General features: G+C 40.0%; 1 protein-coding gene across 1 annotated transcript; it reads left to right on the plus strand.

Annotated features, from left to right (window-relative positions):
- The first annotated feature begins 10697 nt into the window (after positions 1-10697).
- LOC122745892 (cytochrome b-c1 complex subunit 10-like) lies at positions 10698-10868 on the plus strand. Its single transcript, XM_043991341.1, has one exon. It carries the CDS (start codon positions 10698-10700, stop codon positions 10866-10868), a length of 171 nt encoding a protein of 56 aa, XP_043847276.1.
- The last annotated feature ends 3960 nt before the right edge of the window (positions 10869-14828 follow it).

Raw genomic sequence — 14828 nt, forward strand, 5'->3', positions numbered from 1 at the left:
TGGCTAATCAGAAGACCGAGTTGGTGACAGGATTTCCCTAATGCTCCAAAGGGAAGAACTAATGAGAAAGTGTTCCTCTTCCTCAACAGCCCTGGGCCTGTCCCTTTCCTATCATTTCTAAAATCAGTAGACATCCTTGGGGTAGGTGAGACTGGATGGATAGAAAGAACTGACAGACGGACTCTTGCCACACAATAGGCCCTTAAATTCTTATCGACTGATCTAATTTGTCTTTTTTTAAACCTTGTAATGGAAAGGACAGGACTTAGAAGTTTATATGTGAGTGCCATAGCTGAGATCAGTGGGTAGACTAATAAGGTGAGTGGTGAGAGAGGCATGAAACTGATGGTATGTGATTCAATGCCTACTGATTTTCCCCTTCCTCCCCAGTTACTTTGTGGTCATATTCCCTATATATTCATGATGTAGTTGTATAATTGATACATTTTTCAGACATAGAGGAGCATGTATAATGATTGCTCCCCCTTGTCAGGACTCCATCTACTAGGTGAGAAATCTCTCAGGCTGGGGAAGAGAGGAGCTATAGGCTTCCCAGAAAGGATGCAAACCTAAAATTCCACCTTTATTTATTTTTTGGGGTGTAATAGAAAGGACAGGAAATCTGGGTTCTATTGGACTCTGTCACTAACACTGTGTATCTTTAATGTTCATCTCTTTGGACCTCAGTTTCCTAATTTATAAAATGAGAGGTTGAGGTAAGATAGTTTTAAAAGTCTCTTCCAGCTCTAACATTCTAAACTTAACTATATTAAAATAGAAACACCTGAGTGAGGTCCAGGATGTGCTTGGAATCAGTTCCAACTGTCTCCCAAGAGGAGATTTTCATTGTGGGCTTTTGCAACTTGGAAATCCACAAATGCTACAAATCAGTGATTTATTTATTGTTTTGTTGATTGTCTAGACTTAAAGTGATGGAGATAATATTAATAATGCAGTTTAAACTCAAGAGGATGTCCTGTAAACAATTTTTTTTTTCTTATGTAAAACCGGTTGTTAAACATTTAACTAGCATATCCCTGGTGAGATTTTGGAGTCATAGAAACTTTCAGAAAATCACAGAATCAGGACCTAACTGTATTCGAATCCTAACTTTGCTCCTTACTAACCAAGTGACTTTGGGTAAAACATTTATTTAACCTCTAGATTTCACCTTCCTCCTAAGTACCATGAAAAGGCTGGACTAGACATTCTCCAACATTCTTTCCAGTTGTACATTTTATGACCCCAGGAAATCTTATCTGGACTTTAACTTCATTGTGAATATAAAATCTTTTTTTTTTTTCCTCAGGGAAGGGTAAAGAAGTAGCAGTGTAAGATATAGTAAGCTCCTAGAGGTTGTTAGAAGGCCACAATTTGTTAGTCATTTCTTTGGGTGGGAGAGAGAAGATACATTTCTGTTTCACGGCTTAGCATTTTGTGAACCATAAAGAACAGAACAAGTTATTATTACCATGGCATGCTTCACATTCCCCTCACCTTCCTGGTCCATTGCTCTCCTCTGGACATTTGTCAATGTCCTTCCTAAAAAAAGACATGTGGGATAGTACTAGAGTACAGTACTTCAGATATGATCTGTTCAAGTGGTATTGTCACCTCCTTATTTCTGGATACCAACTTCCTGTTAATGCAGCCTAAGATCTCATTAGATTTTTAGCTGCCAAGTTGCACTATTGACTCATATGGAGATTGAAGTATGCTAGTCCTCCAGGTCTTTTTTCACAGGAGCTGTTGTTTAGCTAGGATTTATCAATCCTGATGTTGTTCGGTCATTTCAGTCGTGTCTGACTCTTTGTGACCCCATTTGGGGTATTCTTGGCAAAGATACTGGAGTGGTTTGCCATTTCCTTCTCCAGCTCATTTTACAGATGAGGAAACTGAGGCAAGCAGGGGTAAGTGACTTGTCCAGGGTCACATAGCTACATGTCTGAGGCTAGATTTGAACTCAGGAAAATGAGTCTTCCTTACTCTAGGTCTGGTACTCTATCCACTGTCCACCCATCCTATACTCGTGCAATGGATATTTTTTTAAGTCATGCACAAGACATTATGCTTTATCTTCTTCCCTGACTTTCTGTTTCATCTCACCTCTTGGCTATCATGACCTGTATGCTCTATAGACATCTCCAACTCATCGTGTGCAAAAGAGAACTTATTCTCTTCCTCCCTAAACTTTGACATCTCCTCAACTTTCCTGTTATGGTCAAGGGCACTCTCCGACTCCTAGGCATCCAGTCTTATAAACTTTGTGTCATCCTCAACTTGAACTCAACTTGTATATATGTTGCCCATGTTTGTCATTTCCATCTTCATAACATCTCTCTTGTCAGTCTTCTTCTCTCTACTCACATAGCCACAACCCTGGCTCTGGACTTCATCATTTCAAGCCTGCACTATTGCGATCACCTTCAGGTTGGTCTCCCTATCTCAAGTCTCTTCTCACTCCAATTCATTCTCCATTCAGTTGTCAAAGGGATTTCCCAAAAGCTTAGGCCTGCCCGTGTAATTTGCTCTAACCAGGAAACTCCAGTGCCTCTCTATTACCTTCAAAATCAAATATAATTCTTCTGTTTGGCTATTAAGACTCTTTACAATCTGGCCCATGCCCAACTTTCCATTTTTCTTACACTTTACTCCCTTTTGCACTCTACGATCTAACTACATTGGTCTACTCATCACTCATCCATGATTCTCCATCTCCCATCTCTAAGCCTTAGCATTAATTATTACTCCTAGTTTCTTTGATATTCTTTAAGACAGTTCAAATTCCATCTTCTTCAGGAGGCCTTTCCCATTCCCTTACTTCACCTCAACCGCTACTGCCTTTCATCTGAAATTTCATTCCATTTACGCTGCATGTATATTGTATGTATTTAGTTATTTATATATTGTCTCCCTCATTAGAATATGAGCTCCTAAAGGCGGGGATGTATTTTTGCCTTTCTTTGTATCCCCAGTGCTTAGGACAGGGCCTGGTACATATTAGGCATTTAATAAAAACTTGTTGACTGGCTAATTTATTCTGATGAAATTCCTTATTAGATTTTCCCCATTGTTCTAAAATGTTAAGAGTGTATGCCTCTGAGTTTCATATCATCCATAAGTTTAATAAGCATGCCTTAAAAATGCTAAACAGAATAATTTCTTTTTTTTTTGTGGAGCAATTGGGGTTAAGTGACTTGTCTAGGGTCACACAGCTAGTAAGTGTTCACCCAAAAGGCTATCCTAAGTAACTCTGCCAAGTGCTTTTTTGAAATTCAGGTATATTGTGGCTGCAAAAACCTTTTGTTCTACTAGTTTAGTGACCTTGCCAAAAGCAGGAAATGAGGATAGGCAGATGTGAATTACTCTTACCATGCTAGCTGTTACTTATTTCTGTTTCCCTTCCGAAGTGTTCGTGAACCTGCTAATAATATATTGTAGGGTTTTTTTCCTAGGAGTCAAAGTCAAGCTTGTTGGTCTAGTGTCTGAAGAATCCTCCCCTTCTCCTTTTTTGAAAATTAGGACACTTGGATGTCTTCATATTGGCCATCTCCTATGATTCATGATTTTTCAAAAATCATTTATAATAGCTCAGTAATCAAATTCTCTGGATTTTTGAGTACTCTGGGAGTGTTTTTCCCCAAATGAACATAAACTCCTTGAAGCTGGGTATGGTTTTATCTTTGACTCTATATGTTAACTACTTAGTGTAGTGCCTGGCACATAGTATTCCCTTAATAAATACTTGTTGAACAAATGGATCATCCAGACTTAGTAATTCTAACTAATCTTGAGTTGAACTCCTTGTAAATATTTTTTTCTTGTCTTTCCAGGTCTGCAGAAGGTGGTTTGCTAGAGAAAACAGACACAGAAGCTACCCATCTCTTATGTTATAACTTCTCCATATTATCTTTTTAAAAAAAATAATCACATCCACTCTGAGTGATGAGTGGTTCTATCTCCTTCTCTTGGCCCCAGTATAGCTAAAAAAACCCCAAACTCCAGCCACCCTTCTTGTTGACTTTATCATTTGTGATCATACCTGTATATTCATTTATGGGTACCTGCTCTTGCTTTTATCCCTCTGAACACATCATCTAAGCCGACTGATATGTTCTCTGTGTATTGGCATTGGTCTCTTTAGACACTAACCCCTTTCTTTCTTGTTGGAATTGTCTGTGCTCATCACAACACCAGGATGTCATTCTCTAGAGGAGGCCATCCCTCTTGTATTGCATTCTCCTGTTCACTTTTGAGCATGGGCAGCCTGTTCCTTCTCTGCGTTTTTTGAAATCAGCTCTCCCTAAATGTAGGGATTGGATCAGTCTTTGCCTAGCTCTCTTCTCCATATTTATCATTAACTGTAAGAGGGAGCAGTCACTTCCTTCCAGGTTTCCCTTTATTCCCAATTTAGCAACCAGTTCCTCCTTATAGGTTACAATCAGGTCAGGAATAGTAGTTCTTCTCCTTACCTCTTCCACCTATTGAAGAATGATGGATGACAACTATGATGGGAGACTGGCCAATGAGAACCCAGGCATTATGAGCATATGTAATGTGTTTTGACTGATATAATTCCCCATAGACTTCAGAGAATTCCCTGGTATCATATAACTATTTCTTGTGTGCTTTCTGGGTACCAAGCAAAGGCTTAAAAAAAATTTTTTTTTAGCAGTTTAATTATACCTTCACAAGATACCATTTTATTCTTCAATCTTCTCAGTGGTTTTTTTTTTTGTTTTTTGATTAAGTTTGTCCCTCTCCTTTCCAACTTGTTAATATTTAGCTTTGTATTCAACAATCTCTTTATGAATCCTGCCTATTTTTGGCCTGGTGATAACCACATTACTAGGGTAAATGCCTACATAGACAGTTGTACCATTAGCTCTTTTACATGTACATGCTCAAGGCAGATGATATATTTCTTTCTGTAAACTTGGATTACTTTGCAAATCTGCTGACCTCTGTGGTGACCCCCAACCACTAAGACATCATCGTCCTTCTAGATGGGCACAGAGCTGTTATTTTTATCTTAGCAACTTAGAAAGCAGAAAAGACATGATCTTCCAACGAATATGGGAGAGGGCATTGACTTATGTCTTGTTGTTTTTGCTTCTGTTGGAAAACAAAAAGGGGCTGAACTTCATTTTGACATCAGAGACACAACAGACATGTTCTACCAGAAGTGCAGGCCCCTATCTTGAATGGTTTCTGAGCTAGAATTAAGTATGTATACAAGAAGTCCCAATGACTCAAGCTTGTTTTTTTGTGGAAGCAAGGATGAGCTGCTGTGGGTCTTTGGATGAGGGAGGAGGTCCTCTGTCACCCAGAGCCAGTCTGAAGCCTTAAGCACAGGGTTCAGTCATTTCTAAGAGATGTAGTCCCAGCATCAGCAGCCTACTCTCCCCACCTTGGTCAATACAAAACTATAAGCACAGGGCCCTGCTTGAAGCTTCTGTCTCTATTTTGTCTATTCTTTCCTGACTTAGGTGGAGTGTTGCAGGCTGAAGAGGCTAGGCTGAGCTTCAAAAAGTCATATGGGACAGATGCCAAAGTTTCAGTGATAGAGCACATGCCAGAATTTTGGGGAAGCTGGACATGTTAAGGAATGAAGATTCTAGCAACCTACTTGACACAGCACAGCAGTAGATTAAAGGCAGCTAAGAAGGAGAAACTTGTTTATCAGCTCTGCTACATTTTGAAGTAAATTAGGTAGGAATGCATGCTCTCTAGTAATAACCATAGATTTGAGCCTATTCTCAGGAACCAAGGGACTATAGGGACAGTTGTACTCCCAAGTGTTGGGAGGAAGTGTTTATACTTTTGTTCCAAATGTATCTTTTCAATAAACATCCCTTTGTAAAAAGTTAGTGTTAATTGGTTGAATGATACTGGGGTACTAATCTTTGATGATTGGTATTGAGAATATAGTAGAATAGGGGCTTGAGCTAATCCTATTAGAAAGGGACCATGAACTTCTCAGGTTAACCCTAGAAGCATGAAGGAGAGATATAGTTAGGTTTATTCTGGGACCTGACTTGTTAGTGAGAGTAGGAGTTGACATAAGGACCCCCAGAACTGATAAAAGCTACATGATTAAGGAAAATCAAGTACTTCTCATCTGCTCTGCTTTTAGCAAAGGAGACTATTATAAAATTCAATTCAATAAAAAATTTTAATCACCCACTCTGTAGGATGATGTGCTAAGCACTGGGCATTCAAAGCCAAAATAAAAGAACCCCTCTCCACAAGAAACTTACATTCTAATTAGGGTGAGGAAGTATGGAAATCTACTCACCCTTTATAAGATGCTAAAGTAGTCCAAACAGGTGCATCCCTATATCTACTCATCTCTGTTACATCCTGCAAAATTGCCAAAGAAGGAAAGAAGCATATTCATACCCATAGATAAATAAATACAAAGTGATTCGAAGAGGGAAAGGCCACTGACAATCAGGGTGATCAAAGATAGCTTCCCATAGAAAATGACTCCTGAGGTAAGCCTTGAATGTAGATAAAGACTTTGAGAGGAGGAAAGGAAGAAGTAGTATAATTCTAGCCTTGGGGTATGGCCTGAGGTATGCCCTGAGGGGGACTCCTCAGGCTGAGTATCAGATACTCTGCAGTTCCTATGAAGCTGTTGGCATTAAATTTCCAGCTTCCTTGTTTTAAACTCATAAGCTTGTGATCATGAAATATCTTGAAGACTAAAATTCCTATAATAAAATTCTAAATAGCATGCTAATAGCATGATGGATTTCCTTAAATTGATGTTGAACTACTGATGACAGATTTCTTACAGTAATATGGTTCAGATTAATGTTGGGGCTCATTAAAATCCATTTAGAAACAAGTTTGGATAAATATGTTGTCTTCTTGGTGAAGCTGGTAGTACTTGGTAGCCAAACTGGGATGTGGACGAAATACCTGCCCGTTTCTCCTTTCAGTTTCCCACCCAATCTCTCCTATCCTGTGACATACTCCCATAGAGCTTTACTTTTTGTATCAGTTAAACTAATACCTACTGATATGCTAGATGATGAACTTGTAAGGTATGATATTTCCATTGCACTCCTACTATTTCAATTGGGAAATCTATAAAATGCAAATGGCTTCAAGACAACAACAATAACAATAAAAATCAATAGGAACAATACAGAGTAGGAAATAGAGGGCTGGCCTTGGACTCAAGACACTTGGGTCCAATGATAATAGTTAAAAATGGCTAACATTCATATAGTGCTTACTATGTACCCGGTACTGCTAAGCACTTTACAATTATTATTTCATTTGACTTCAAATAAGCCTGGAGGGAGGTACAATTATCATCCTCATTTTTCAGATGAGGAAACTGAGTCAAACTGAGGTTTAATTGACTTGCACAAGGTTACACAGCTAGTAAGTGTTTGAGGTTAGATTTGAACTCAGGTCTTCCTTACTCCAGGCCTGGTGCTCTATCACCACACTACCTAGCTGTCTCAAATGCCTTAACCTCTCAATACCCTGGGCAACTAAGATTATGTTACAGAACAGATGCTGATCTGAACCAATAGAGGGAAATTCCTCACAGAGGAGTTTCTTACACCAACAAAATCACAGTTCTGGGCCATAAAACAAACAAACCGATGACTGACTAAATACATTTTGTTGTTCAGTTATTTTTCAGGCTTGCCTGATTTTTGGTGACCCCATTTGGGGTTTTCTTGGCAAAAATACTGGAGTGGTTTGACATTTCCTTCTCCAGTTCATTTTACAGATGAGGAAACTGAGGCAAACAGGGTTAAGTGACTTGCCCAGGGTCACAAATAAAATGAATGATAGTACTGATTGTTGATGTTTAAGGTTTGCAAATGAGAAAGAGAGAGGGCTGACCTTAGAGTAAGGAAGATCCAGGCTCTAGTTCTGCCTCTGATCCAGAGTAGCTATGTAGGTAACAAGTCATTTAACTTCTCAGTGTCTCCAGGCAACTCTTAAAAATTATAAATTTCAGATGATTACCTGATTCACAGTGAAATCGCAGGTCTTGGCCAAAAACCAAGAAAATAAATTTTGCCAAGCCCTTTACATATGTTGAATCATTTAAGTCTTAAATTAAATCATTAAGTAGTTACTGCAGATGTTATTACCCTTCCATTTTACAGGTGAGGAAAGGAATGAATAGCTAAAAGTGTTAAATACTGTCAACAGGCAGTAAAGTTGATATTTGAAAGGGTATGTGAGGGTGACCTTCCTAGAAATTGTCCAGCCACTTCACCTGGATCTGCTCTGCCTCCTGACTGAGCAACCCTCGGGAAGCAGATCAGTGCACTCTATGGAGGGCTTGGTTCAGGTTCTTAATGTACCTTCCTTTCTCCACAAACCTCAATTTGGCATTTTCTAAGTTCACTTGATATTGAAATGAAAACTCAGGAGAACTCTTGGCTGAAATCGTGGCCTTTCCTTAAATTTGTTATGAGAGGTGAGTGTTGCTTTTCTTACAGAGCCCTACTGATGGAATCTAAAAGCTTCTGGGAAGCTTCTTGTCAGAAGTGGAGAATGCAGAGCCAGCCCGAAGACTCAAAGGATGATAAATAATCTGAGACGAGTTCTGATACAAGCTGACTGAGTTAGAGAGACATTAGTTGATTATTTTTTAAAGACTTCTTTTATGTTCGGCCAAATCCAAATTGAGTCCTCAGTTTTTAAGGCAGACTGCCTCTCTTTCTGTGCTGGCTTTGGCAACTATTGAAAATGGGTTGATTTCCCTTATATACATCTGGCGTGGACCCCATAGAGAAGATGGAATTGGGGGAAGAGGAGGGGAGAGCAGGGTGAAGGGTTTAATATTTCACTTGAGGGTTTCCCCAAAGAGAGGTGCATGAGAACAGGGGAGGACTTTACCATACTTTTCTCAGACTGATGCTCTGGCTTATTCAGTCATTTCTGTCTTCATTCAATGAATCCAATTCAGTATATTTATTGAGAGCCTCTCATGATAAGGCAATAGGTAGGTGCTGAGGGGTACACAAAAAGAAATAGGACATGGTCCCTGATCTCAAGGAACTGATAACTTGGTAAACATGGCATGTGTTACAACTGAATATATCACAAAATAGAGAGTTAAAACTGCCATAAGAGAGGGAAAAAGCCAGTACTATTCAAGTTCACAGATGGGGAAGATTGCTTATCATGCAAGGAACTGAGCTGGGCCTTGAAGGATGAGCAGCACTTCAACAGGCAACATGTAGGGGAGGGCATCCTAGGCTCAGGGAAAGAGCTGAGCAAAAGTACAGAGGCAGAAGCGTCTGATACTATTCTGGGAAGGGTCCAGTTTGGCTGGTGCATAGGGCACACAGCAGTTGTCTGAGTTAAGGCTGAGAAGATGAGTTGGATACTTATTTTGGGGAAGTACGGAAATTCAGAACGAAAGATTGCTTTTGAACCTCGAGGTGGTAGAAGTATCAGAAGTATTCCCTACAGAATCTATCTCTGTCTTTACAATATATTTACCTCAAAAGAAAGACGGAAAGTTCAGCGATGCAGAGGGTTAGGACTGGAGCGGTTGCCATCATCTCACTGCCTATATGAATAAGTAAGCAGTAAATACAGCTGAGAAAGAGAAGGCTTCCTGATTCTTGGTCTTTCTCCTATTTCCTAACTAGGCACGGCTCTGGGGAAGTACTTCTTAAAATTCTGTTTTCTCTTTATGTTGTTGTTTAGTCGTTTCAGTTCTATCTGACTCTTCGTGACCCCATTTGGGATTTTCTTGGCAAATAGAGTGATTTGCCATTTCATTCTCCAGCTCATTTTACAGGTGAGGAAACTGAGGGTTAAGTGACTTGCTCAGGGTCACACAGCTAATAAATGTTTAAGGCTGGATTTAAATTTAGGTCTTCCTGACTCTAGACCCAGTGCTCTATCCCCTGCATCACCTTAAAGCTCATAAACTTTATAGCTTCAGCTATCCTTTTTGTTCCCCTAAAGACCCCCAAATTTGTAGCTCCAAATCTAATCTTTCACCTGTGTCACATGCATGTATCTCCAGGTACCTATTTTGGATACCTTCAAAGCGATCTCCACTTGGATATTCCCTACTCATCTTAAGTGAATAAGTTTCAAGCTGAACTCATTAGCTCTCTTCACTTCCTTTTCCAATTTCCCCATATCTATCAAGAGCTTTAGTATTCTCATGGTCCAACCAGGCTCTATTAAGTAGCTTCTTGAATCCAGTTATTAATCCTCAGTGAAATATACCTCAACTTTGCCTTACTCACATTGAGCAATAACTCAAGTCAAAGACCTATTCTTGTCATGATTCCTCAAAGTTCAGTATCCAAGAGCTCCAAACGCAGGAGCTAGTATGGCCTTCCTAAACTGTTGTATCTGCTACATCGTTTTCTTGCTTAAGAACCTAGAGGAGTTGATTGCCTCTTGTCTTCCAGAACAAGTCTAGAGGGGGACCCAAGATGGCCAAATAGAGGTAGTAACTAAACTGAACTCTTCCAACATTCCCCTCCAAAATTTTAAAATAATGTCTCAAATCAGAGTAAGTCTAGATTCAGTTTAGCAGGAAAGGTCTTTCACTGGATTATATTAGAAGGCATCATGATATAGGGGAATTAGACCTAGTTGGTGTTAGAAGGCCTAGGTTTATAAAAGTCTTGGTTCTGATAGGCTAATTTGTGTGCTGAGCCAGCACTGAGGCAAGCGGGGTAGCAATGCTGAACAAGTTCCTGGGGCCACACTACAAGGAGCTGGTCAAGTACTGGCTTCCCACAGCAGGCACATGGGGTGCTGTTGGTGCTGTGGGGCTAGTTTGGGCCACTGACTGGTGTCTGATTCTGGATTGGGTTACATACATCAATGGCAAATTTAACAAGGACAATTAAGCTATCTTTTCAATCTTATGGTCTAGGGATGGAGGACTTTTTGGGGACTGCTCTTCTCGGGGAATCCTGATCAGACACAAATGTGAAATGCTCAGAGTGGACTCCAAGGACCTTGATATCTTTCAATGAACAACTTTGATGTATACTTGTATCAGGATAATTAAACCTCCCTCTGAAACATGCTGGTTGCTTACGTGTTGAGCACAGGAATAATTATCTCAACAGGTTACATTATGTTGGATCTTGCAGTGACATATGGAATTAAAAACAACCCCCAAGGTCGTTTGATAAACAAACAAACAAACAAACAAACAAAAAAGCCCTGGTTCTGATATATAATAGTGTATGACCCTAGGCAAGTCATTTTCTATGTACCTTAGTTTCCTTATCTATAACATGATGATATTATTCATGCTGCCTTCTTCACAGAGTTATAATGAAGACAGTGCTTCATAAACCATAAAGTGTTTTATAAATGAGTTTTTATGCAATGAGGGGCTACAAACTTTTCTTTCTATAGTTTGTGGGAAATGTGGGACTCTGCCAGACCCCTAAACCTAAGAGAGATGCTGATGTGGGCAGGAGTAGATGACCCAGTCACTGGGAGAATGAAAATATAAGAGTATGACTTCACCCAGACCAACTTGGTATTAAGAATGTAGACTTCCTTAGAAGCCATGAGGGTGGGGTTTTGCATGAGGCAAAAGGTTGGTACAACTACAGCCCAAGGGAGGAATCCTGAGTGGAGCCCCTTGTTTGCCCTGTGCTTGAACTGGATACAAGGAGGCCAAATGTCTCTGGTTAAGACAAAGGAGCTCTGGAATATCTTCCATTCCTATAGGACTAGCTGGGACATGCTAAGAGTAACAGAAGACGTCTGAAGCCAACTTCTGAAGTCCGGTAATTAGAATGGAACTCTGCAAGAGAACGATAGCAGGATGTGGGACAGCCCTTACCACAGTTTGCGAGCTATGCAGAATTGTAGCTAGATTGAGGACTGTTACTCTTTAGATGGCCAGAGGAATTGTGAAGGGCTACCCTAATGGGGAGCAACCATAGCCAATCCTCCTGGATCTACAGAGAAGGTAGGAAGAAAGAAACACACTGAAAAGCTACATAAGAAGAAGCATTATCTATTAGGTGACTTACCTAGGTCATTACTGTAAGAAACTGGAGGATTACCTCCAGGTAGATGACTATTTTCTACAAACTTTGTTGTGAGACTTGGTTTTTTTTACCTGTAAATAAACTAATTCACTCTTTGAACCTTGTCAACTTGCTAGGGGAATTGGTATCAGTACTGGGTCAAATCAGATAATGAAGTTTCCACATTGGGGGCAATGATAAAGAGAAGTGAGAAATGCCTGAAATTCCAGTGCCTCTTTGCTTTGTCGGAGCCTGACACAAGGATCAGCATTATGCATGTAGTTAATCTTATCTCATATTCCTCCCCAGTGGAACATCCACTCTTATTGAACTAGTTTCTTTACAAGTCTCATCAATCATTACCATTGCCCATCCATGTTATCCTCATTTTGTCTCTAAGTCTTTCCTCATGCTGAATAAAGGCTTCTCTACCAATTTAAATCTGACTCTCCTCGAAAAGTCAGCTCAAGTCCTATGCTCTTTTTGAAGTTGTTTCAGAATAAGCCCACCATTCAATGACTTTTTTGTATATTTCTGAATTCCTTAAGAAGGTGCAGATTATTTGTGCTAAACGGATAATTGCTTACATATTGCCTTGGAATCATTATCTAATTTATTTAATCAGTATTTACAAAAGGAGTGTGAGGTATGGTTCCTGCCGGAGCTTCTAGAGGAGCATACACACACAAGACAAAGTAAGAATTTCAGGCAATATTCATGGGCCAGGATGACTCAGGGAGCAGATAAAAGTACAAAATGGCTTTCAGTTCTATATGATCTCCTCCTACTTTTGGAGGGACAGTGGAAGAATGGAAGAAAAAGGCCTCAGAGGTGCTAAGAAAAACAATTTTTAGGCTATCTGAAAATATTAATTTAACTTTGGGAATTTTTTTCAGTTTCAGAACTTTTTCTAACAATTAATGAGTTGATCCACTTCATAACTTACTCCATGATTCAGAGAAAATTGAAGCTATTTGCTGAAACTTCTTCCCTGATTCTCATCTTATATAATTCAGAATTCTTCTCAACCATTTCCTCCTTCTTAAGCACTTTTTTAGTTTTCCTGGCTTCCTTCAAGCCTCAGTTCACAGCCCGCCTTTATGTAGGATTCCTACATCTAGGTACCATCCTATGTCTTTGTGGTAATGGGATGAAGAGTCACCCTGTGACAGGGGAAAGGAAGGGAGTGATAGCCAAGTCAAGTCAGCAAATATTTATTCAATGCTTACTATATGCACTGTCCTAAGTACTGCAGATACAAAGAAAGGCAAAAGACAGTGCCTTCTCTCAAAGAGCTTGCAGTCTAATGGGGGAGACAACACGCAAACCACCACATACAACCCCATCCAGACCAACTCCTTTCTACCTAAAGGGGAGACTGACAATCATCTCAAAGGGAAGGCACTAGGATAAGGAATGGAGGTGGGGCAGGAAATTTTTTTTTTTTGCAAAAGGTAGGATCTTTTTTTTGTTTTTGTTTTTGGTGAGACATTTGGGGTTAAGTGACTTGCCCAGGGTCACACAGCTAGTAAGTGTCAAGTGTTTGAGACCAGATTTGAACTCAGGTCCTTCTGAATCCCAGGGCCAGTGCTCTATCCATTGCGCTACCTAGCTGCCCCAAAAGGTAGGATCTTAACTGAGACTTGAAGGAATTCAGAGAAATGAGAGGAGAGAAGGGAAAAGAAGGGATGAAAGTAGCTGGATGATGGATTTCTACATGTGATTTTCTTGAAGATGATCGTTAAATGCAGGTATTTTCTACATTGGTGTTGTGGAAGGAATCTTCTAATTGTAGACTTTTGTTTGTCTTTCATTCATGAAGAGGACCATGACATATGGGTGTTGTCATGTCTTGCAGTGAATTGAATTTAAGTAAGGGAGGGCTGTGTAGGGAAACCAACCTCACTGTCTCCTCCAGAGCCATCTGGGTCCAGTGGCAAGATATAAATCAAAACTGGAGATGACCCTGGATGTTTAAGGCAATTGGAGTTAAGTGATTTGCCCAGGGTCACACAACTAGTAAGTGTCTGAGGTAAGATTTGAACTCAGGTCCTCCCAATTTCAGGGCCAGTGTTCTATTAAATGACATGTGAACAAGCCACAAGAAGAGGCAAGGAAAATCTCAGGAAAAGGAAAACCTGCATATTATCCTGTTACAATGACTAGCTTGTTTGAAGTCTCCACCCTGACACCTGTTATAGATAAAGCCTATTTTAGTAATCCTGCATGCCGCAAATAGTCATGACACATAGTCAAGAGTTAGTCACAAGAACTAATGTGGTTTTTTTTTGGGGGGGGGCCAGGGCAATGAGGGTTAAGTGATTTGCTCAGGGTCACACAGCTAGTAAGTGTCAAGTGTCTGAGGCTGGATTTGAACTCAGGTCCTCCTGAATCCAGGGCTGGTGCCTTATCCACTGCACCACCTAGCTGCCCCCAGTCACAAGAACTAACGGCAAGAATGGTAGAGAATTGAGCATCTCGTTTATTCAAGTCTGAAAAGTGGGGATGGTTTTCCAATGATTTACGGAAAATGACCTATACTTAAGTTTCTGTCAATGCCAAGTAACTTCTCAGACTTGACCATCATTAGCCACCATATCTTGACCTTAGAGTTTCAAGAGCTCTTGGACTTCATTTAGCCTAAAACCATCATTTTAGAAATATGGAAATTAGGGCCCTGAAAGAAAAAGTGGCTCACCCCAGGTCATAAGATAGTAGATAAATGGGGACTCTTTACACTGTACCAAATTACCTCCAGGGTTGGGGTGCTTATAATCAGGGCTAGTAAAAGTATATTTATGGGGCAGCTAGGTG

Source organism: Dromiciops gliroides, chromosome 3, assembly GCF_019393635.1.
Source record: "Dromiciops gliroides isolate mDroGli1 chromosome 3, mDroGli1.pri, whole genome shotgun sequence".
NCBI lineage: Eukaryota > Metazoa > Chordata > Mammalia > Microbiotheria > Microbiotheriidae > Dromiciops > Dromiciops gliroides.